At 34.9% G+C, this 26207-nt stretch overlaps 2 protein-coding genes and 1 long non-coding RNA gene across 5 annotated transcripts; 1 reads left to right on the forward strand and 2 right to left on the reverse strand.

The window, feature by feature from the left end:
• The first annotated feature begins 1641 nt into the window (after positions 1–1641).
• On the forward strand, positions 1642–8381 carry LOC110777129 (uncharacterized). Its single transcript, XM_021981745.1, has 9 exons — positions 1642–1871; positions 2058–2217; positions 3986–4066; positions 4625–4713; positions 4813–4887; positions 6716–6777; positions 7063–7122; positions 7301–7486; positions 7992–8381. The coding sequence occupies exons 2-9, from the start codon at positions 2095–2097 to the stop codon at positions 8066–8068; spliced, it is 753 nt and encodes a 250-aa protein (XP_021837437.1). The 5' UTR covers positions 1642–1871; positions 2058–2094; the 3' UTR covers positions 8069–8381.
• A 3688-nt stretch (positions 8382–12069) lies between these two features.
• Positions 12070–16649, reverse strand: LOC130469345 (uncharacterized). Of its 2 annotated transcripts, XR_008929832.1 has the most exons (4): positions 15920–16649; positions 15675–15807; positions 14639–14734; positions 13716–13766 (listed from the first exon to the last, which is right to left on the reverse strand). It is a non-coding gene; the product is annotated as an uncharacterized lncRNA (long non-coding RNA). The 2 variants fall into 2 exon arrangements; XR_008929833.1 differs by lacking the exons at positions 13716–13766; positions 14639–14734 and adding an exon at positions 12070–12390.
• A 1333-nt stretch (positions 16650–17982) lies between these two features.
• Positions 17983–20831, reverse strand: LOC110777127 (60S ribosomal protein L3). Of its 2 annotated transcripts, none has more exons than XM_021981740.2 (6): positions 20773–20831; positions 20253–20353; positions 19568–19678; positions 19180–19484; positions 18587–18996; positions 17983–18382 (listed from the first exon to the last, which is right to left on the reverse strand). In XM_021981740.2, the coding sequence occupies exons 2-6, from the start codon at positions 20335–20337 to the stop codon at positions 18124–18126; spliced, it is 1170 nt and encodes a 389-aa protein (XP_021837432.1). In that variant the 5' UTR covers positions 20338–20353; positions 20773–20831; the 3' UTR covers positions 17983–18123. The 2 variants fall into 2 exon arrangements, with proteins under 2 accessions (XP_021837432.1, XP_056696706.1); XM_056840728.1 differs by lacking the exon at positions 20773–20831 and adding an exon at positions 20662–20733.
• Between the last annotated feature and the right edge of the window lie 5376 nt (positions 20832–26207).

A 26207-nucleotide genomic window follows, 5' to 3' on the forward strand; every position in this document is an offset into this window, starting at 1 on the left:
CTACTAATTTTTTTATGTATTTATTTTAATTCAAACTTATTTAATTTCATCTCAATTTGCACTTATCAATATGTTGACAAAAGTTGATAGAACTAATACGTATTACATTTTTTTAATTCTAAAACATGGTAAAACTAATTCTTTAAGAGTTAAAATTACAATGTAAATAATTAAGGGAATAAAGTACTTAGTTTGTCCCTCATATTCTGCAATTTAGAACCAAAAATAAATTTCAATGGACATGCAATCCGTTCACAAAACCAAAAATGCAAGAACCTAACATGTATGGACTCAAGTAAACTTTGAATTGGCTATTAATTGTAATTGACTATGAATAAATCTAATTAAGAAAATAGTTGATTATAAATTTCATTCAATAAAATTTTCATTAAATCATATTATTATGAAGTAACTATTTATTTAAGAAATAGACTTAAATAAGCAAAGTAAATAAGTTGAATTGAAAATTTAAGAATTTAAGGAAATAATCAATAAAATTAACTTATGATAAAATTTTCTAAAAAAACATAGATTAAAATTAATGTTGACATTCCTCTCAAACAAAAAAAAAATAGTCAAAATTGTGAGGCTGGCAAAAAATGGTGGTAGTATTATAATAAAATTATTGTATTATTAATATATTTGCAACAACATAAATATATTACATCTCTCTTCTCACTATCAAAATTTAAGGTCTCACTTATTGTCTCATTCACTTAAACTACTTTTGTGTTTAAATATAATAGATAAGACAAAATCTACTTATCGTATAAAACTCCTTGAAAACTTAATGTGACGATTAAATTAGGACGGATAGAATACTATCCTACACATTATGTAGTATAACGTTTTATTTATTTACTCAATTACTCTAATTAATCAGATAACTGAATTGTCGAATACTCTAGAAAAAAGATTTAAAATTCAAAACACTCTTACCGAAAAAATAGGTGAGTCTATAGGGGAGGGTTTGAGGCGGATGTGGATACACGGGTAGGTGGTGGAGCAGAGAAAGATTTTTTTTTTTACCCCTCGAGATGGGGATGGGGAGGGGTGACTATCGTTCCTATCACTGGCGGTGGCGGGGATGGGGATGAAAATTTTTAGGCGGGTACGATGTAAAGGTCGTGCCCCGTCTCAAAGTCATCTCTAGAAAAATAAAGTAAATGGTGGGGTTATGTGTTAAGTGGTCGGATAATAAGGCAGATGGGACGAGTATTAATGTAGATATAACTATCGAAGGGAATGGTGGATTAAAGTAAATATAATATTGATATAGATGATGAATGATTATGAATATAATTTTGTCCATATACCCTTTTTTGTTTTATTTTTTTTAATAAATAAGACAACAGATAGGTCAATAAAAAATTATCCATCAATAATTTTAATTAGCAGAATATCTATGACCTCTATTTTGATGATTATTATCTACCACTATAGTTTATATTCATATAAATTTATATTTATGTTACAAAACGTGCATCGCACGGGTACTATATTAGTTTAGTCCATTATATCCCACAACCAAAAGAACAAATGAATATTTGGCTACATAAAAAATGAACATAATTTCCCGTTTCAATGAAAAAACAAAATCCAAACTGATAAAATAAACAAACAAACAAAAATCCTGTTCCCTCGCCGATAAGACTCATTCGTAATCTTTCTCTCTCCTCTCTTTTTCCAGTATTACTAACTTCATCTTCTCCAACTCTAACACTCCCACACGTACTTCCTTCACCGCATTTTCCGACCTTCACATTCACTAACTTTCTCTCTCCTGCAGAATTAATCAAACCTCCAATCTTCTAGAATCTACACAAAACTAAAACAAGAGAGAGAATTTCACACACACACAAAAAATAGTGGTACTCCTCTAACTCCAATTTCCTCTCTTTGAACCCTAGAATATTCCTCTTTTGACTCTATCTTTTTCCGATTTTTTTAATGAAATTTGATCTGTTATATTATTATTATTATTATTACTATTATTATTCAGATTCTAATTCGTGTCTTTCTGGTGTTAATTTTGTTTTTGTTTTTCTTATTTTCAGAGAGACAAAAAAAAATTGAAAAGAGAAGGTGGTGGTGATGGATAGGTATACAAGAGTAGAGAAGCCTAAAGCAGAAACGCCGATTAATGAGAATGAAATTAGGATTACTACTCAAGGTCGTATGCGTAATTACATTACCTATGCTACCACTCTTCTCCAGGTTTCTGCCTTTTCTCTCTCCTCTGTTCTCGCCATTTTGTGTCCAGTTTCATTGCAATTTGTGCAAGTGTGTATTCTAAGTTTGAAATTTAGATTGCGTGTTTTGTTTTTTTTTACCATTTTCATGAAATTTGGGTTTTGATTAATTCCTTTGGACTTGCTTTATGTTTTTGAATTTTGCTGCATTATGATGCTGATTAAGGAGTTGATGTTACTCTAAGATTATGTTAGCTAATTGGGTGTAGTCAACAAAACAAAACCGTGTGGAAGTAAGCTTGAAATTTGTTGATTTTTTTGAAAATGTGATATGAAGAGTGAATTTGGTTGATTTTTCGTTCAATTGCTTTTTTGAAAATGTGATATGGATGGTGAATATTTTTGGAGAGTGAAATTTGACACTTTTTTGTGTCAAACTTCAAGTTCAAGATAATGAACATAGGTAGATTGCCAAAAGGAACATATGTTTTTAAGTAGATTAGTGGAATGGGTAGATTGCCATAATAATTTGAAGGCAAGTCTTAATAAATAAAAAAAAAGGTTTAAATTCTGATCTAGATCCCCTAGACTTTAACTCCACTTATGCATATTCTCAAATTCTAGCTCTTTGTTAAAACCAACTACTGTACAATTATTGTTCCTCACTTCGGTTTCATCCCTTGTTTAGGGGTATGTTCAAGTGTTGAAAATTACCTATAAACTTTTATACGAGGGGGAGAGATGATTGCTGACTTGCTATGGTGAACATAAGAAAAGGTGGAGGGAGGTGAGAAGATTATTGATGGTTGCGAATTATGAAGTGGAGGAAAGAGGGAGAGATGATACATATATAAGTATGAAATTGGTGGTGGCGGTGAGTCTTAAAGATAAGTAAAATTTAGAGAGGGAAGTTAAGAAGAAAATGAAAGAACAGGAGAGGCTGATAAAAATGGTCGAAGCGTAAAAGCTAGGATAGCTTCCTCTCATATACAGGCATTATCGCCATATATAAATACAGTCCTAAAAGGTTAAATTCTCGGTTAAAGTAAAGGGGCAGTGCCGATTTCTTGACAAAACAAGAAATCGGTTATTGCTCCTTTACAAAAAGCTACTGGTAACCTGTTATGTAGTTTTTGTGAGAAGAGGGGCAAATGTCGACCCCTATGTATGTAATTGTCACAACATGAGGTTACCTCTGTGTACTTGCCTCGCACTATTTTACTGATTCCAACACCCCCCCCCCCCTAATACAGAAGGAAGCTTTGATAATTATAATAAATGTACAAAATGAATGTGGGTGGGCTCATACTTATCAAATTAAGTTTTCGATATCAATTTGTGGACTTTTTATTATTTCCATTACCAATTGCATTGATTATAATGAACTAAATCAAAACAGCTCATTGAATGGTTTGTTCTCAATATTCCGATTTCCGACGACATGTTTTTCCAAAACTGAATCTTGAACCTGCCTCTGCAGTCTGCACAAGGTACATCTGAGTATCTGACCTTTCTAATCTTCCCTGTGCATGAGCCTTGTTTGAGTCATTGGGGCAATGTTGATTTAGATATGACCACACGTTGATAGTTGCATGTCAACTCATTAATTTTAATGTCAAATTTACAACTTTCTGTTCAGCAAACTTGGGAGTTGATGTTGATTGGACTTTTCTGTTTGTTTACAGTGTCAAACATGCTTCATGTCTTTTCTTTAATGATCATATGTTTAGTGTCTGGCTCGACTGTATGCGTATTATTGTTGTTATTCACCGAGGACTTTTCCGGATGATTAGGAGAAAGGTTCAGATGAGGTTGCACTCAAGGCAATGGGTAGAGCAATCAATAAAACTGTGATGATTGCTGAACTAATTAAGGTAAATAGTCTTTTCTCAGTTTATTTTTATCAATAAATTTTGGATTGATAATTCATGAAAAACAATGAAAAACAATATAAATTATTGCCGATATGTGTAATATAGTGTTAACTTAAGAAGTCGCACTTAGTGTCAGGTGAGTCACCAACAACTAACCTATTTGTATAAATTAATATAATGGTTACCGCTCTAAATTACTGGTACTCGAATATTCCAAGAATTTCACCAGAGGTTATTGAGAATTTTCTGAAACATTCAACATGCTTAAAACATGTTTAACACTGAAGTTGTGTTTAATAATTATAAGCAGGCTCATATTTAATTAATGTTCTTGAGAAGATGTAAAAAAAAACCAAAATCCAGTATGAACATTCTTGGAAATTTTAAGGGTTGGTAACCATTTTTAATATGCAAAGATGGTGTGAAAATTGGTAATTTTAAGTTACAAATTTTGAGTTCGTATCATATTGCACATACAGGCAGTACTTTTGTTTTCACCAATCCACCTATCCAATATTTTACTTGTTTACTAAGTTGTTATCCGTTTCGATATGCCAGAGAAGGATTGTGGGTCTCCACCAAAATACATCCATTGGATCAACTGATATTACTGACAATTGGGAGCCATTAGAAGAAGGCCTTCAACCGTATGAAACTGTAAACCTTTTTTTAGGTTTTTGTACTAAAGTAGCTAATATTTATTGCTTGCTGTGCTAATAATTTCTGTTTTTTCTTCTTTGTTACAGAATTGAAACTACACGGCATGTCTCCATGATCACAATCACTTTGTCAAAGAAAGAGCTGAACACATCATCTACTGGGTAAGACTATTACTCTTGCAGTCATAAACCTGGGATGTTGCCTGTTTCAGATTTTTGATGGTTTGGGATTATTGTTTTGGTTCCTCGTTTACTTAGAAACTAGTTTTGAGTTTGACGCCTTATTGTGCAAGATATTATAAAAAAAAAACCTAATTAATATTAGATAAAGTTCTGATATGTAGTTTATCATTCCAAAAAATCTCATCTGGTAGTGTAGAAGTATTTAACAATTTCACTAGCAATTTAAATCTAAGAGATTAAGACGTTACACGGTATAAACATTCTTTCCTTGTGATTCCTTTGGAATGATTTCTGAAATAGTACTCCGTATTCCATAACTATTAACCCACTCCTAGTCCTCAAACAAAAGTTTTTAGTACTCCCTGTCCCTTAATACTCGACCCAGTTTGACTTTTTGCACTATTCATATAATTCACTTTGACCCTATTTTATTTCTAGTATATGAAAACAAATGTTACTCCGTAGTATATAATATACTAGATTAGATCCCGTGTATGCACGGATTTTTATCATTTTTTTCACAAAATATTTAACTGAAAAATTTCCCTAACTACTGCAAAGTTATAACACTTTTAACATACTCGTTTAAATTTATTCATCTAATATGCATATTTAAAATGCTAGTATGGTAATTTGACCAAAATATTGAGTGCTATATTTTCCATTATTAATATAGGGATTTGACTAAAATATTACCAATTTAGAATAATTATTATTACGTCGTATCTATTATTACCATAATTTATAAACTAAATTTTGTTTCCATACATAAATAGTTTATAAAAAAAGGTAGAGAATAAAAATAAAATAAAACAGATACACTTTTTTGGGGAAAGTGGTTTTTGGCGGGAAAAAATCGCACCAGAAATTGACACGTGTCATTCCTGGTGTCTCTTTTAGTATATAGTAATAGATAATAGATTGTTAGCTTCTATCTTAATATTTCCTCCGTTCCGAAAATATGGTTGACTTTTACTCCACTAACCATTATTTTGACTCTTAATATCTCGAATCGTGTGCAAGTAAAAAATATAAAAAATTAATATTTAGAAAATATATATCGATATGAATCTAACATAACCCCACGTGACTAAAATTTCCTTACGTACGAATCACAAAAAATGCTCAAAGTCGTAGTATGAATAGTGTAAAAAACAAATGGTGCGATATTTCCGGAACGGAGGAAGTATATATTTTCAAAATATTAATATTTATTTAAGTTTTTATAATATATAGTTAAAGAAATTGGTGGTCAAAGTTGTGCATTGGCAAACATGTCCAGTCAAAACAGGTCTAGTATTAAGGGTCGGAGGGAGTATGTCGTAAAAATTTCCCTTGACCGTTTGATAGAACAGGAGTATAATCCTAAATTTTTAATTACGATCTCTTATAAGTAGGAGACTAAGAGTAGTAGTTTCCTATCTCTAGGATGCTAATATCATCCCATTACTAACAGCTAATACATCCATTACGGGTGGTGAATTTGGATAATCAGATGTGCTCATATCACTTATCATTTTGTAAATCAGGAAGCCAGAACTCCAACTTAAGGTTCAGGTTTTATTTTCATATCTGTAGTGTAAGAAATTCTGAACTTCAGTTGAAACGGTGATTTTTAAGCTGAATTCTTGCTACCATTGTGATATTATTATAGTTATGAGGATCGTTCTGTACATTTGTGTCAAAGCTCTCAATGTTTATTTTCTTGTAGCTATCGACTTATCATTCATGATATCTTTCTCTTGAGGTCCTCAGATGAAATCTTTCTCATTTGCATTATGCTCATTATATATCCATTTGTCTCTAGATATCAACCACCTATCCCCGAAGACCAAGTGAGGCCATCAAATAATTTTGATAATGATGGAGGTACGGTTTATACTATTACTTACGATGTGACTCTTTCTACTAAATTGCAAGTAAAAATGTGTCCTGTTTATGTATAAATGACATATCAGATTTAGATCACAATTCGATATCAAGAAATCTGACAATTTGTATGATTACTGGAAATGATTTGTATGCAACCCTTATGGATTAAATTGAGACATTATAGAAACATTCACCTAAATGTAATTCTTTTTGCCTGGTTGACTTTTCCTATTACTATGTATCTTTCAACTGATCTGTTGTAGTTTTTCTCCTGCGACGCAGAGGGTTCACCTAATGTGAGGGGCAGGGGACGTGGTGGCCGAGGTAGAGGCAGGGGGAGAGGTACTTCCAAAATCTGTCACAATTGCTTTATTTGCTTCATTTGCACATTGATATGAGTTCTGATTATCTTTATTATTTTTATCCAAAATCCAAACTGTATGAAGTTCCTTATTTGTCTTACTCGACTATCTCTTGCGATTGTGAATGTTGCTAAATTGGAATATTATGTTCTCCACAGGATTTTATAATGGACCGGGGGATTATGATGGAGATGGTGGATATGGTGGCCGTGGATATGGTGGCAGAGGTCGAGGTCGTGGCAGAAGTCAGAACTTCAGAGGACGAGGAGGGGGGTATTATACTCAAGGATCCGGTGGCTATTATGACAATGGTGAAGGCGAAATACCAGTTGCTCGGGGACGTGGTAAGCTATTTTTTCAGTAAAAGGCCAGTGAATAGTCATTCATCAGCCTTGGTGGGTTAGATATTGAATTTGTTTTGTGGGTTAGATATTGAATAGGATCTGTTTATACCTGGCTCAAAATGTGTGCAAGATGGACGATTCTACCCTCTTCCCACCAACCCCCATCCCTGCCCGGGATGATCCTTGCTTGTGGTATTCCGTGAAAAGAAATCCAATGCTTGTCGTGGGCAGACTTGGCAGAATAAATCCAAGCAATAATTCATGATACTCGCAAGGAAACTATTACCAAAATCTTTTTTTATCTAGCCTCGGTTTCTCCTTTCCTCCCCCTTTTAGTCTGAAGGAGAAGTGTTATCAGACTAAACGAGCCAATAACTCAAACGATCCTTTCTTTTTAGGCTGTGTGTGCGCACCTAATTTGACTCGGTCTGACCATTCATTGTGGGAAGTACTCTTGCTCAGAACTGTTGATTGGATTTTCTGCTGATTAACTCCGTTTTTGTAGGTCGTGGGCGTGGAAGAGGATGGGCTCGTGGTCGTGGTACCAGGAATGAAGGGCCGCCTCAAATGGAGGCTGCTTGACCATCACGGAGGTACAACATTTGGTTTGCAGTTGGGAAAACATGATATTGGATGCCTGCTCTCTTGTGTTGTGTTGTGTTGGTTGCTAATCATGGGCATTTCATCTCCTTTAAAGATGTGGATAGTGCTGCTGCCAGTGGGGCATGCAGCTGTGTTTTTTGTAGGTCACAGAACTGGGTCTCTTATTTGTTTCCGACTGTTTCTTTTGTTGTTCTCCCCCTTCAAACACCCAAAGAAAGGTTGTAACCATTTATTTATTTTCTTTCTTTTCCATATAGTTATAATAACAGAGCAGTACATTCTTTTATTCTTATTTTTTGCTTCAAAGATTAAGGGGCATCGTTATGGTGACGTTAATGCAGTGTCCACTGTCCAGTGTCCACAATGTTAATTGATTGAGTAGTAAGACGATATTATTAAAAAATTAAAAAAAAAAAAAAAAAAGAGAAATAAACAAGCCAATGGCAGGAAGTACCTGTTTCTTGGCTGCGTGAATTACAAACTGAATGATGTGCTTGACATATAGGCTCCGTTTGGTAAGGCGTAAAACGTTTTCATTGTAAAACGATTTTACCTGGAAAATATTTTTCAAGGGAAAACACAATTTCAAACTAGTTTTCCTTTGTTTGGTACCTTAAAGGAAAATGGGAGAAGATGGTGAAGATTGAGGGGAAGAAAGGAGAGGGAGGTAAGGAGGAAAGAAGGAAAAGTGGTTTCCCTTCCTATCAAATGGAAAAGGATATTCCACCTTTGAGGGAGTAATGGAAAATTGTTTTCCATCTCTCACCCAATCAAACAACGTAAAATTATTAAAAAGGGGAAAATCATTTTCCATGAAAACGTTTTACGCCCTACCAAACGGAGTCATAGTTTCAAGTTGCTTCAATTGGCAGTTGGATAAGCAACTCCATTACTGTAGCTAACACCATCAGTCCATCAGTAAAACATTTCGAAGTAATATTTGATAGCATCAGTCCTTTTCTCGGCTATGTTGACAATAATATTTTCATATAATGAGGAAAAATTTGTCGAACTCAATAAAGTTGTTTCTTTGCCAATTACAACCTTGAACTTACATGTCTCGTTTAAATTACAATCTCGGGTCTTTTTTTGCGAAATCAATCGGAATATGTTGTCACTAAATCTTATTAAAATACAATCGCTTAATTTCTGAAAAATAAAAAACGAATAATTTCTAATTAGTTTGTTTTTTTGGAATTATTTAATTTATGTTTAGAGCTTTTTTATAAAAAAAAAAAAAAAAAGTTGGATTATTATATTAATGACATCATATTCCGATGATTTTTGTCGGAAAATGACCCGGGGTTGTAATTTAAAGTGAAGTAAAAAGTTTAAGGTTGTAATTTACGAATTAGAAAGTCTGAGGTATAATTGACAAAGAGACAACTTAATTGGCTTGTATGTGACAAAATTTCCAGACTACCATCTCTGCCAAAGTTATTTCCAATGGCTTTCGTCCTTTGGGGAATATCTGTGATATCCCAAGTATGGTTTACTTCAAGTGCATCAAGCTCTTCATTCATGGCTTTGACACATTTAGGGTCTTGAACAACTTTGTTGAATTGAATAGGCTCACCAACTTTTATTTTTGAGGAGCTCTAGTGACATGGGACATGAAGCAAGGGAAATGGGGTGTAGGCTTAGTGTAAGCTACAGATTTAGCTTGAGTGGTACCACTACTGGTGGCTAGATTGAGAGAATAGTCTCCCATCCATGATGGTGTTTTATGAGGTCTAGTAGATCTCCTTATCTCTGGAGGAGGAATAGGAGTAGGACTACCATGAATGTCATCAATTCATGGTTATATTGGTATATTAGCATTTTCTTGGTATAAAGTTTCAGCATTTGTTCATGCATTAACATGGATAGTGTCAGTTCTAGTCACCGGATTAAACTTATAACTGTGAAATAGCTGATAGGGAAATATGTTTTCATAGAATCTCACATCCCTAGATACAAATGTGACATTCGTGATAAGGGATAGCCTAGAAAGAGATTAGGAACAACGTTAAAATTGAATTTATCGCTGATTGTGCTAGGATTGGATGCAAGAGTTAAACAACCAAATACTTTAAAATGATTATCTAACCATCTCATGAATGTTCCTATGTTTCTCTCCACTCTTCCATTTTTGTTGTTGTCTAGACCAACAATATGTCTGGTGACTGGTGAGTGATGCCTAGCTTAGTGAAGAAGGGTCTGCACTGTTTATCTTCAAATTCAAGAGCATTATACTCCCTCTGTCCCGGAATACTCGACTCGGTTTGACCGGCACAGAGTTTAAGGGACTTGAATTGACTTATTTAATTTAATAGGTAGTAGTTGATAGTGGGGTATTATTTTAATGTAGTTAGTGGGAGGTGGGTTAAGAGGGTAGGTGGATTAATAGGAGTGGAGTGAGAAATAATATAATATTGTTAGAATATTTCCATTTTTAGAAACAGGTCAAGTATTAAGGGACGACCCGATAAGGAAAACAAGTCAAGTATTCCGGGACGGAGGGAGTATGATCTTACTTTCTTCACCGCTTTATTGAATTGCTTTGAATTTCAATGAGCAAAAGGAAGTTTGTAAACTTTTGCTAAGGGGCAAGTGAAGTGATACACACATCAGTGCAATATGTTATTTCTGTAACGTTTAATTTTTGTTCCATAGTTAATGTAATGAGAAACTATATTGCACCTGCCCATGATCTAGCAGCGCATATGGATCCTTCTGTCCAAACCAAGTTTGTTGTTAAATGTGATGTAACTTTCTGTACTTCTACTCTTCTTGCTTCCTATGTCATTGTTTGTAGGGACTCATAGCATATATTCATAACTGGCATATAGCTGGTACCTTCCTAGTAATGTAATAGTACCAATATGCGGCATATGGGAAAAGGCACCACATGTAGCAATCGACAACACGAAAGCTTTGTTAAAAATTACTTACCTACTCCCTTTCGTATCTGGGTTGGGACTAACAAGAATGGTTGGGTCAACAAACATCCATCTCGTTCGTATTTTGGATACCCGTATAACCATCAAAGACTGTTGAAGTGCCTATTTCCTGGAAAATAGGAGGCGTGAGGACAAATGAATTTTTTGAGTTATCCTTTCTATTTCAGCCACTGCTGCAGAATAACAAACAATCTTGATGGCTATCTCATGGGTGATAAATAAGACATGGCAGCATGTTACCATAATCTCTGATTGCAATATTGTGGAAAACATTAACAATGATCAAGCACCAACGTTGTGGCTTACTAACTTGTACGGTAATGTTGGGAGTTGCAAAGAATCCAAGTAAGCCTTTTGGTGAAATTCAAAAGAAGGGAGTAGCTTATGGAAATGGATTACGTGGCAAAGAAGGCCAAGGAACGATTGAGTCTTTTGGATCAAGGCATTGACATTACCCCACCCCCGTGCTTAACTAATGATATTTCTAATACCAATGACATTTTTTTTTAGGAAGCAAGCTTACTCAGTAGTAATTGCGCCATAAGTGGTTGTATTTTTACCTCCACAAGGAGTGTGATTAATGCAGTAACTCATTTTGACCAAAAAAAATAAAAAAGATGGTGGCTTGATGATGTTTGTTTGCTCTTCTCGTCACAAAAAAAAAATCATAATAGTACTTGGGAAACAAATCCTTCCACGCACAAACGGAATACACTTATATACCATATTAAAAACTAGTTTTTGTTATAAAGATCTGCTTTCATCACCATTGTAAATCCGTATTCAAGATTTCTTACCTTTCAACATCTTGATAATCGCTTAGTACAGCAAGATCAGAGGATTGAACTGAACAAGCGACAACATTTAGTTGATCGTCCCAAGAACCAGCTCTATAATCAATCAATCTTCATCTTCACCCCAAATTTCAACACAACAGCATGCCCGTAAAGCATAATATGGTCAACAGGTTCACAAACTCTGAATGACTAAACAGAACCAAAGAAATGCAAACATTTCGAGCAAACTAAAGTTTTTAAGTAGCCATAAAATAACAGCAAAATTTCATAAGTCACTAACAAGAAACAAATGCTCGAAAATAAATGTATATTCGACACCATTGATCTCATCAAATTCTGCAAAAAACACTAGCTTAAGTAACAAGACAATTAGACAAAGGAACCTCTAAGCCTTTAGACGACCATAAAACTTCTGCTTCTCGTTGGTTGTCTGGAAACGACCATGGCCAAACTTGGACGATGTATCAAAATATTAGCAACCAAAATACCTTGACAACCAACTACGGATATGTTACAACTGTTGCGCTGCGCCGCGTTTAGCCACAACGGCAAGAAAGAAAACCTGTTCATATAAGATGTCTAGAACAGTCAATTCAACAGTCAATTCAACCAATAATGAATAATGAGGTAGAAATATCAACAGAGAGCAACCAAAAATTATCAAAACCAAAATATAGGAGACTTGGAGGGAAAAGTTGCATTAGAGAAAATACGGCTGCAACCTGTCTCATAATATATAACTAGTTTTTGGCCCGTACATCATGCATAACATAAGGTAACGTAAGGCACCAACAAAAGATAAAAATGTAGATTTGATAATTTATTTTATATATATTAACGGTAACAATGGTATACAATACGTACATACATTTGCAACCTTTTTATTTTCTAAATTTTCTATCCGCCAAATAGTATTGTACCAAAAGACATTGCTATCCATTATAAGTAACACGTTACGTACAATACGTTAAATTATGAATATAGACCACGTGGTTGTTAAGGGATTAACCGATTTTCGCGTTGAAGTTTTGAGTACAAAATTATCAAATTGTGTTTTGCTTAAATCCAAAAGTAATATCGCCCGTTTTAGTCGTGTGTAGCCGCTGCAAGTACAACATTTATCACTATCAAATTTATTACATTTCACAATTCACATGTTTTGCTGGTTAACACAACAATGTTGATAAATTTCATAATTTGTCATATTTAAAACAATACCTCTAGATAGTGAACCGAAACACGGAAAAATAGGAAATTAGGAGATCCTTTAACAACATATTAATATCATCTCTCGCCCGATTTGTAATTATTAATCCAACCTTTGCCCGATTTTCTTTAATTAAGCCTACCTATGCGATATTTCTAAATAATCCAACCTTTATGACCCAACTACTATTATTAAGCCTAACAAGTTACCAACCTGCTATAGGCGGTATTCACCTTTACGTGGCATATAACAATTATAATTTTTTTTAATTTTTTTTCCCCTTATTTTCTTTAATTGCTATTTTAATTTTCGTTCCTCTCTCCTCTGCGATTGTCTGCTTCATCTCTGCACTCCTCTCCATTATTTCTCTTCTACCTCTTCTCCACCATTGTCGATCCCTCATACGGTTATACATCTCCATTCGAAGTTCATCAAAAATAATCAGCAATTGCTATGGCTGGGATAAAGCAATTGCATGTTGGATCTGGATCTTCTTCCAATTCAAGGTTTTTTTTATTTCTAAATTTTCAACAAGACCACAATAACCAACATCCCAGAACATAAAAAAAAAACTATATTATTGCAACAGCTCGGGTTTTTACGAACTGACCATCAAGGAAGCCCAAAATTCAAAATTTACCAAAAAAGGAACAAAAACGCTAAGGTTCGTAAGTTCACCTTCAATTGTATGATTTTGGAGACGAAATTTGAATGCGCGTGGATGAAGTCACCTATTTCCACAAGAAAATCGCTGATGATGTCATGAACCAGTACAATTGTGGTTGAAACAGCAGTAATGGAGGAGAGAGGAATTAAAACACGGTACAGAGAAGAGAAGGGTTAAGGTTTTTTGAAAAAAAAAATGAAATCCTTGTTTAGGTGGCAAGTGATGATGACGTGTCCAATATTTTAGGAGGGAAACCAACTTTAGGTTGTCAACGTTTTTAACGTTGACTTTGTAGCAGATAACCGGTCATCTAGGCTTAATAGTAGTAGTTGGGTCATAAAGGTTGGATTATTTAGAAATATCGCATAGGTAGGCTAAATTAAAGAAAATTGGGCAAAGGTTGGATTAATAATTACAAATTTTCCTTGAGTTTGTAGCAGGTAATCGGTCATCCAAGCTTAATAATAATAGTTGGGTCATAAAGGTTGGATTATTTAGAAATATCGCATAGGTAGGCTTAATTAAAGAAAACCGGACAAAGGTTGGATTAATAATTACAAATTTTCCTATTCCCAAATCTTGCAATTTCTACAGCAACATACAATTTTTTGCTAAGCCATCTCAACTGAGTCCAAGTCATGTATTGTCAATTTGGCAAAATCCTTTATTATGTAAACAAAGCCAACGTTTTCCTATAATTAACGGTATTACATTAAAATTAAAATATTGAAATCTTTCCTCAAAAACTAAAGCATCAATCTCAAATAATCAAATAAGCAAAAAATTCAAAATGAGAAGTACAAAATTTTAACATTTACATTGATATCACAAGATTGCTAATCCTTTGTTGTAGATATTGGAGTGTGATTTTAAATAAAAAAATCTAATGAAATAGGGAAATTTTCTTTCGACCAACAAATAAAAAATGATTTATACCTAGCGGATGGCGTGCATAGCTACAACAGGGAAATGATGCAAAATCATTCACGCCCTTTGTCCTATTACTCTTCAACTCCTCTACAAAACCTTCTCCTTAAAAGAGCAAAAATTATATGGTTTATCAATAATACAAAAATTGAAATAAAAAAAAATTAATACGAAACCTTTTTTTTAATAACATGCAGGAATAAATCTTGAACTTTTGTCTTTGAGGAATTATTTAAGTGATAGACTTTAAAAGAATTTATGGATGAAGTATGTTACAGGGAGAATATGAAGCCCAAGAGGAATTGTAATTAAAATATCAAATAGAGAATGTGAAGAGCAAGAAGTGCATTGAGTTATTGGCCACTTAAAAGAGAGTTGAAAAGCACATGGCAAACAAAATAGTAAAGTGACACATGGCAACCAAAAGTAGATTGACACATGGCAAAGAATGGTAATTGGTTTCCTTTTTAAATACTAGGTATTGACTAGTTTGGTCAGTCCAATTCGACTTTATGGCTACCAGAGGTTCAGTTATTCTTCCATTTCAAGCAACTTAGGTTGGGTTGCTTCGTCTAGCGTGTAGCATCTCACATATCATTGGAGCAATCCCAACTCGAATAAGATCAATAGTAAAATCCTTGCTTACAAGACACTTGACTATGAGAGAGGCTTATAAGATGACTAAGTGTGCGTTCTGTTCACCTTAAAAAAATAAGTTTCAGGTCCAATAAGTTCAGATAAGTTCAGATAAGTTTCAATAAGTTTCAATATTAATAATAATAATTCAAGAAGTTCAGATACGTTCAGATAAGTTCCAATAAGTTCAAATAAGTTCAGATAAGATTTGATAAGTTCAGATAAGCTCAGGTCAAATAAGTTGAACATAACGCACCCTAATGAGTCACATACTTATCTTCCTTTCCATTTATTTATTATTTTTATATGCATGTAGGTCATGAGAAATTCAACATGCAACATTTAAGTTCCTGGCAAGATGTCATGCATTCATCTTGTAAGGGGGTAGTAAAATAATGCAAGAGCTTACAAGTAACATGTATTGGTGGAAGCATTAAACCAGCATCATCACCAAGAGTCATTATTATACCACGAACAAAAAGAGTACTGATAGCCCATGACGTCTGCCACACATGTTGCCTTTAGCCATTTTCATCAGTAAACTGCATATATAAATGTGCAAATAATTCACTCAAGTCACTCAACCAACAACACCATTTTCTCAGATTAAACATAAGAAAACAATTGAGATAAGAATCTGACACTAGGCTGAACCTGTGTGTTAAAGGCACGTGAGAAATTCTGTCCAAGGTTGTGGCTAGTCCCAGCTTGTAAAGCTTTTCTATCACCCATCATAGCCTCAATTGTATAGGTCCTATCAGCACCAGCAAATGTCTATTACATGAATTGCAGCTTGCTCATAAGCAAACTTTATGTAGACATCAATCACCAGCAAGGCCTGTAACAATAAGAACACATCCATTAGTTAAAGAGTGATCATGTCTTACACTCTTACAGGCACTGCCATCAATCATAATCAACAAGTAACTTTGTACAGTCAATCAAGAGTTGCTGAGACAAGTCCTACAGCTGGACTGCTGCTAGTCCCACAAAGCCTATTGGAACCAGTTCTAATGATAATGAAGATGTGATAGATGCTGATTTTACTTAAAGTAAATGAGGAAGTTATATGCAAGGGCATTATCCATCCAGCTCGATATATATATTGCAAGCTTATAAGTGTTCATTCATCTGATGAATTATGAGACGAAAATAGCCGACATCTTGGTTTACCAATGATGTTCTAAAAAACAAAGGAGATCTTGGAATGAATCTGTAAATGTTTCTCAAGGGATTCTTTTCTTGAGTTCTGTTACACTATATGAGTAGAATCAGGAGATCTTGTAAAATTTACTTTTGTGTCATAATGGAATTCAAAGTAAAATAGAGAAAGTTCTAATATGTGCTGATTTTTTTTCAAAAATAAAGTAGATCTACGTAAGATTAAGGGGAAAAATAACTGCGATTGGGAATTGTTCTTCCTGCATATAGTGGCAATACAGCAGGAGGTACAGTAGGCTAAAATGCTATTATGTAGAAATTTCTGGCTGATTCTATTAGGACCTTTTGTTACAGACTTATAGCTTTATAGGGAGACAACTACTTCAGATGAAGAAAATTATTTATCAGCAAAAATCTTGCTACTTATAATTATGGAGTATTACTTTGTGCAAGTATTATTTACCAATAAAAATTACTTTTATAATCTGGAAATGCTACTGCAGCACTTTGTTGTATCAGACCTGCTTCTGTTACCAAGATTTGCATTGTGAACTGTGAAGCAGTTGGGTAAGACAGTGTCACCTTATTTTGATAATGCTTTTCATGTTTTGTAATCTCTTGATCGGTTTAGCACTCTAAGTTGTTATGATTATCATCTACATCTCATAAAGCGGCAAATAAAAACCAAGGACAGAACTTAAATCACAATTGTTAAAATCACAAGCTTGTATTAATTCAAGTCTCCAAATAATCAATTGCAATGATCACAACTTCACCTAATTATTTGAAGCCAGTTACAACTTGTAACACGGTAAGAATCAACATCATAATTGCATAAACTACAGAAATAGCTACCCATGGAAGGTTATACCTGTTATTTGACAATGAGCCATATTACTTCACATTGATAAATTCAGTTCAGCATAAAACCTTATTTCTCCCTTAATCCAACCCAAAAAAAAATTGTACAATACCTGCACTAGTTAACTTGCCAACGCACCTCCACCAGAAAATCCCCTAATACCAACATTTCTTTGCAACATACGCCATTCAAATATAGTTCTAAATTCTAATACTAAAAATCATCAAACACAACTTCATCATAATCATCCACAACTACTACAACAATATGTTTACCTCATAAGGGTACGGAATTTCGCCTTTTACTCGAATTTCGCCTTTTACTCATTGTCTGCAACTTCGCTCAACATCGACCAATATGCTTGTAAATGAAGAAGATTAACAATATAGGCTGTAAAATTTCAGTTTCCCCTAAATTTTAGATTTTTGCTAGAGAAAATTTGCTTCTCTCATTAAATGCAAAAATTCACTCAAATTTTAGAATGAATTATTGAAATCATTTCCATTGATGCTCAAACGGTCGTGAACTCTTGATTTTTCCGTCAACAACATGTTCTAAGATTTTAAAACAGCAACCCCATTAATGATAATATAGTCAACAGGTTCATAACAGCAACCCCATTAATAGTCAACAGGTTCATAAACTGTGAAGGACTTGACAGAACCAAATAAATACCAATCGAGCAAACATACAATTTGAGATTTTCAGTAACCATATTAATCAACAGCAAAATTTCATAGGTCACTAACAAGAAACAAATGCTCCAAAACAAATGTATACTCAACATCATTGATCTCTTTAAATTCTGCAAAAATACACTAACTTAGTAATACTTTTAAGCCTTAAGACGACCATAAAACTTCTGCTTCTCGTTGGTTGTCTGGAAACGACCATGGCCAAACTTAGAGGATGTATCGATGAATTTCAGTTTGATCTCCTCAAGGGCAACACGGGATGTCTGCTTTTGGAGCGATTGCCTCAAAGTCACCACTCTCTTCTTAGGACCGACACAGCATCCCTTGATGAGGATGTAATCATCCTTCACCACACCGTAATGAGGGAAACCACCCATTGGAGTGATATCTTTCTCAGTCCTGTTCAATGGATATAACACAACATCAGCATTTAAATGAAGACATTTGCATTAGAACATGCTATCAAACAAACAGGCTAAACTGTTCCTTTTACTTATAACATGAAATGGTCACAAAACAATGATATAACCCTACTGTAAAGTGAGAAACAGAATAATAGGAAAGGTTTTGAAATGAGAATACGGACTCTCATAATTTACTGACCTGTCATACTCGGTCATTGCATTGTGAGTCTCCTGACCATTCTTTCCGAGCTTGTAAATTTTCTTGTTCATTTCAGTACGGTGATGGTACCCATTCTGACCAGCCCTTGCAACAGTGTATGAAACTCTGGCAGGATGCCATGCACCAATACAAGCAACCTTACGCAAACCTCTGTGAGTCTTACGGGGAAGACGAGTAACACCCCAACGAGTGACAACACCTTCATAACCCTTACCCTTGGTCACACCAATGATGTCAATCATTTCATCCTTTTGGAAGACCGCATCGATTGGGATTTGCTTCTCAAAGAAGCCATAGGCGTAGTCAACCTTTTGGGCAATAGTACCACCGTTGACCTGAATTTCCATCAAATGGGCTTTCTTCTGCTTCAAACCCTTCATCTTCCTAATCTGAAAATTTTAAACCATAGGAAATTAGAGAAACAGACAAGGTTCAAAAAATATAAATTAGAGAAACTAACAAGGTTAAAAAAAAAACACAGGAGGCAACAATGTTAATGACAGACCAATACTTAGTTTCTGAATCAATCAGTAATCCATAAACATCAAGTTGCACAGGAGAGCATATGTTACCTGATTGTGAGCCAAGACTCTGACAACAGTGGCATACTTCTTCATTTTCTCAAGCTGAGATTGGATGTCTTTTTTGCCCTCATCACTCTCATATTTCTTAGAATACTTGGTGAATGCCTTCTTCTTGGACTTGCACCAGTTCTTGTAGAACCTTCTCCTGAGCTCCTCACTCAAATGTTGAGCCCATACAGTGTTCAAAGTACGCAGACCACGAGGAGTCTTCACGTAACCAACAACACCAACAACCACCATAGGAGGGGTCTCAATGATGGTCACAGCCTCACAGGTTTCTTTCTTGTGTAGCTCTACATTATAAACATTGAGTTAGGACAAATGAACATCAACACCAAATTGTTCTTATGAAACGGAAGACAAACTCTGAACATACTTGATCCTGGCTTCTCGACCTCCCTAACAATGTGGGTCATACCAGCCTTGTTACCAAGGAAGGCAGTCAAATGTGGTGCCTTGCTTGTATCATCCTTGGGGAAAGCCTTCACTGTGAAATCAATTCAAAACATACAACAGGATATCAGTTTCCATCCCTGAAGAAGTTTCAAATAAATACCCAAACATAGTATACAACGCATACAACACAAAAGATAAATAATGCACCAAATTCGAAACACATCGATTCATTTAATCAAATTCAGAAGATATAACAGGATATTAGTTTCCATTCCTCGAAGAAGTTTAAACATAAAGCATTCATAAAACACAAGAAAAAATATTAACAAATACACAAATAATACACCAAAGTCACAACAATCCATTCATTTATAATCTTCTAATAAGAATCATATAGAATAGGCTCTCTATAACCATATAAACAAACACAAGACATTATCAAAACAAGGTATAACAGACAATCTCATTTTTAACAAAAGAAGCCTACATACCCTCAAATAATTAAAATGAGTAATAGGAACAACAGATCATCAGACAATAGATTAAATGATCTAAACCTGCCATGATAGAGTGCATAATTCTTAAATATACAATCCATTCAACTCAGAACACAGATAAAAACATCTAGCAAATCTAACACATGGGATAAAGGGGGAGGATCTTACCCTTTCCTCTGTGGCGAGCGGCCCTCTTCCTTGGAAGAAACCCTAGGGAACCGTGTCTGGGGTGCTCAAACTTCCTGTGAGACATCTTACTCTTTCCTTACCTGTGATAACAAGACGAACAAATCAAATTAGATTCTCACTTCATACATGATTAATCAACATCTGCGCATGTTTTAAATGACTTAAAAATTCTCCAATCTAGCAAAGGAGTGACTAAACAAAGTAATTACACTTAAATTGGGTCATAGCAAACATCAAAAACTAATTATAGAGTTCATTAACAAGTACATTTGCTATTTAGCTCATAAACCCACTAAAATGAACACAAAAACATATCAATTATCGAGGGAATAAAAAACAGCAAGAGTCTTAATCGAAAATTGATTAGGCGTGATAAAATGGAACATACAACAACAATCAAACAACCATTTGAGCATAAATTTGAACAAACAAGAAGAAAAGAGGTGAATTACAGAAATCGGAGAGGAATGCGTAGGAGAGTGGAAGAGAGAAGAAATACCTGAGCGCGGGCGACTCTGATAAACCACAAAACGGCTGAACATCTAAAACCTGAAATGATTATATATGGAAGATTAAAAACTAGGGTTCTTTCATTGGGCTGAACTTGCGATTCCATTTGCAGATCCGTTTTATAGGCCTGCACTGCACTTTAACCCAGCCCGAATCCGTTAGAAAGCAATTTATTAGACCAGTTTGGGCCGACTCGTAGGAAAGAAAATGGCATTAATTCTAAGTTAAAACTATTCTTGTTTTTTTCTTTTACATCGGAAAAATGTCGTGTTTGGCGGTAGCGTTTTGACATAGTTAACACGATACTTGTAAATGTTGTGTGCTTGGCAAGGTAGCAGTTAATTAACTTTTGTCAAATATCAAAATTAATAACTAGGTTTTGACCCGTTCTATGCACGGGCTTTTCTTAAGAAAAATAACCAAAATTTAAAATAGTAAATACTCATACAAAGTATTATATGGAGTACTTCATAATTTTATTAATTTGGTTACGCCTAATAGCTAGTAAAAAATAATCAATTACCACACTTACATTGTTATAGATGGTTAACAAAAATGCGTTCAAAATTGATCATGAAGTATAAACTATTACTCCGTAATGAATACTCACCTCATGAAAAAGAGCGAAATTCCCACTAAATAGAGAATGAAGTGAGAAAAGTTCGGATGAATATCGAATAAAAGTTTTATGATGTACGAGTAGTTTTTTATAAATACTCCGTAGTTTGAATACATCATACATGAACCACTCAAATTCTTTTTTTGTTTGACGGATGAACCACTCAAATTCTAACGGTTTGAGATTTCTCTCCTTATATTTGAGTAGCTCACAATTAATCGATTAATGGTTAATAGATTAATGTGGTGAATCATTCTAATTTATTTAAAGGTTTTATTTAAGTTAGCATAAGATTTTTTTTTCTCTGTTCACATACCCAAGTTAAACAGAATTTGAAATATAAATATAAAACACACACATAATAATGTAGACATTGAGGCAATGGAAAAAAATAATTAAAAGATACAATATTGATAGAAACCTCTTAATACACAGAGAATATACGTAATGCTACAATATGATTTTCCCCATGGAAATAATTATAAACATCATCGCATGTATATAATTTAGCAACAAAGTTGCTTCGACACATAAACTAAGTAAAAGAACACTCTATTTTAGTGACATGATTTTATTTATTTATTTTTAAAAAATAGCATAATCTCATATCAAAAATATTATCTTGGGGGGAGCTTCAGAGTGATACCAACCCAACAGAAACTTCTGTAAGTTGAGAAACAATTCCAGTTGGTAATGCCACATTGACGGAAGTGGGGGTGGCAAGGTGCATGTATTATATATAGGCTGCAATTTATTGGCAAATTAATAAATCAATCAATCGATGAATTATGAATAAGTACTCCGTAATACGTTATTGAACCCTACAAATTCTAACAGTTTGAAATTCCTCCTCTTTTTAAAGTACCAATAAAGGCTTTTAATTGATTAAAAACGGTTAAGTTTAAGGAGAATATATACAGAGTATGGAGGATAGAAGATGAAGGGGGGAGTTGTAGAAGTCGGGCAGAGTGGCGTTTCCTTTGCAAATACGGAGTAATGATTATGGCTTGAGTTACTCCCTATTCATTTATTTATTTAGTGACATAGGCCATATTCATTTATTTAAATTCTTTAAATTTAAACCCAAAAAAATTATGGAAGGACAACATGCATATCAAATTACACGTGGCACTATGAGTGATGAGAGTGACATATGGCATTGTTGAGTTTATGGTTTGGGTTTTTAAATACTAGGTATAGATGTTCAAAGATAGCGGGTAATGTTTGATAAATTATGGAGTACTAAAGTTTTAAACAATATCTATTTCTTTTATTGTATTCTTTTTACAACATCAACGGGTACTTTTACTGAATATTAGTTACCCTCTACTCTAAAGGTTATCTGTTATTTAACCGCTACCGATAGTTTTGACAAACATGTAGGGATGGCAGGTGGGTAAAGATTTGCGAATTTCGCACCAGTTGGGGTGGGTATGGTACGACTTTGGCAGGTAGTAAGCGGGTATTGTTAATAAAAGGTGTAGCCACCATAGGTAGCGGGCAAGTGGTGAATTTGAATTCATATCTGCCTCATAACCACCTGCCCCGCTCCACATCCACCAGCCCGTCTCATTCATTTCCACCTGCCCGCATTATCTTGCCTATTTTATAATGGATTTTTTTTTTTAAATAATCCAAAATTTTGACGATTTTCTTTTATTAATCCAACATTTGGATTATTATTTAATAATCCAACCTTTATGCCCTATTAACTATTGTTGAACCCAAATGACCGGAAATCAATTAACAAGGTCGACTTTGTTTTTTAATTTTTTTAAATTATATTTTAACCTTGTTTCTGCCTCCATAACCTCCTTCCTTCAGCTACCTTTCATGAATTTTTGCAGTAATTTTGCCATGGTTTCCCAAATTTGATGACTATAAACTCCACTTTGAAAATTCAATTAATCACCGAACTTTGAGTTTTAAAGGAAAATGAAAAATATAATTATTGACCCATTAAAAAGGACTCAAAATTGAGTGTTCTTCATCCAAAAAATTAAAACCCCAAATACAACACTATATTTTTTGTTACCCAGAAATCCCAAATTCAGATCACCAAATGAACCAATAATATCCTTCCTTGTTAATATCTCAGATGATTGAAATTATGGTTTTGTAAGTCCTCAAGATCACTACAAACAATGGGTGATGGGGTCGCGAGCTCACAATGAAGGGCGTGGGAGGAGGCTCAACGCGAAGGCTTTGCTTGCGGCGGTGACGTTCCGTTGTAGCTTCGATCTTCCACGAAGGAATTGACAAAGGTGTTGGATTGGAGCAGAGAGAATGATGGCGAGGATGAGGGGGAGGGCCTTGGAGGAGGGAGGAGATAGAGAAAGGATCTAGGACGATGGAGGAAGGAGGAAGGAGGAAAAGTTGGGATGTCTGCCGGAGCAAGGAGATAGAAAGAAGAAAGTGAAGGAAATAATGCCCTTGGTCCAAATATGCATTCAATGTTAAGTCTAATAAATGCGGTTCAGTATTAATTAACAAGTTAATAATTCAGTGAGATCAAGTGAGCTGAATGCCTGACTAGAGGCCGCTTCAGTTCAAGTGGAATTAATTATATTAATCCACAGCTTACTCTTGACTGAACCCGTAGGGTCACACAAATAGTACGTAAACGGATCAAGTATTTAATGGCATTAAATACTCCATCTATGGATATTCGGAATCGACGGATCTTGGTTTCAGTGGGAGCTGAGATCGTCACAGGCAAGAAATGAATACTCCGAAAACGATGATATTGCCGGAAACGGAAATATGGATCGTATCGGAAATATAAATATTATCCAAGTCGTAGATGTTGCCGGAAACGAAAACATGGTACGTATCGGAAAATATTATCGGAAATGGAAATATTGCCGGAATCGGAAATATTGCCGGAAACGGAAATATTGTCAGAATCGGAAATATTATCGGAATCGGAAAATAATTCCGGAAACGGAAATATTAATATTTGTTCGAAACGGAAATTGATTCCGGAATCGGAAATATTAAATATTGTTCGTATCGAAAATGAATTCCGGAACCAGGAATTTAATCGGAAGCGCATCGTACGAATAAACATCGGACGAGCTTGCTAGACGCAAGGCCTAGCACGAAGCTAGGCCCAACGCCTAGCAAAGCCCGCGCGCGACCAAAGCAAGCAAAGCCCAAACGCGAGAGCAAGGCCAGCAGGCGCGCGCCCCTCGTGGGCTGCGAGCACTTGCTGGGCATGGGCTCAGCGCGCGCGCGCGCATGGCGCCCCTCGTGGGCTGCTGCGCCTGCGTGAGTGTTTGTGCTTGCGTACGAAACCTTGATCGGTTAGGATTCGTATAAGATTAATTTCCTAAGTCTACTAGATAAATTAAGTGATTGAATTTTAGATTAATTCAGATTCACTAAATCGTTTCCTAGTAGGATTCTAATATCCGATACCCATGCCCTATAAATAGGTGATCAATGCTCACAATTTTATATAGAGTATTCAAGTATTCAAAGTGATTTTTGAGAGCAAAAATTCAGTCATACAATTGCCTATACTAGCCGAAAATTCTAAGTACCTTAAGGGCGATCCTAGTTGGTCAAGCTTAAGGCGGATCTGGACGTGCTGTGGACTATCTACGGAGGGACGACACTTGGAGTCCTAAAGACTTGTTCTTGTTCGGTTCGGGCGCAGCTAGGGAAGGCACGCAACAAAGTGTATGCATCTAAACTATGCTAAATGATTATGTGTAAATAATATGCTTTCCTGGCTTTATGGTTTTTCCGCATGATTTATGAATTGTCATATGTATCATAACCTAACAGTGGTATCACGAGCCTCTTATTATTTTCATAATCTAAATTGCATGAACATGGTTAAATATTACAAATTTGCAAGAATTAAAAGGGGTGATTAATTTCCGTAATTGTTAATTAATTGCAAATTGCGTTTATTTAATTATACGTACGCATTTTTTCGGCAGTTTCTTCGTTACTCATCCAAATCGAGTGATTTTTGTGTCAATTCCGCATGAAAAAGGTATTCTAAAATTTTGACAAAAACTAATATTTTTCGGCCGAACCCAGAATCCTCAAATTCGAAGCCTAACTATGACTTTTCGGAGGTTTTAGTTTTTCGAATGCAAAATTTCGTAAATTTAAGATGTTAAATTAAATATTTGCGATTCTTGTTGATAAATCTTGAATTTTTGATTGACCTACTGCATATGTTTAACAAGTTTGAATGCCTAGCCTTGTTAATTATGCAATCTAATTTGTAATTATGATTAATTTATTGAAAATTGAAATAATTTAGAATTAATTTGATTTTCATAATTAGTTATAATTTAATTAGATACCTATGATTAAAAACCACCATAAAAATTGTAAATTTATGTTAAATTTTAAAATTTTATGACCTAGACTTGAATCCATGATAATCGGAAATCAATAAATTAATAAATTTTCGATTTTTCGCCCTCAAATTATGAAATTAATATTATTTATTAATTTGTCATTAATTTTGAATATAAATTTTTAATTTTTATGCGATTCGCTCATATAACTTGCACGCACAAAGCAATGGACGCTACGTGTTACCCTTAAGAGGTGTTGTATAGTGCGGGCATGTGACGACGAGCAAGGGAGCTCGTCGCCCATGCGGTACGAATGCAATGAGCAAGGCCATGGTGCACGAGCACAAGGCAGCAGCCCTGCCTTCTGTCGTGGGCTATGTGCAATGGGCGAATGGGCGAGGGCGAGAGCAAGGCACGAGCAGTCGCGTGTGGGCAGCAAGCGAGCTGCGCCACAGCGCGCACTGCCTCGCACAAGCGTGCGGA

This window comes from Spinacia oleracea, chromosome 3 (assembly GCF_020520425.1).
Source record: "Spinacia oleracea cultivar Varoflay chromosome 3, BTI_SOV_V1, whole genome shotgun sequence".
In the NCBI taxonomy this organism is placed as follows: domain Eukaryota; kingdom Viridiplantae; phylum Streptophyta; class Magnoliopsida; order Caryophyllales; family Amaranthaceae; genus Spinacia; species Spinacia oleracea.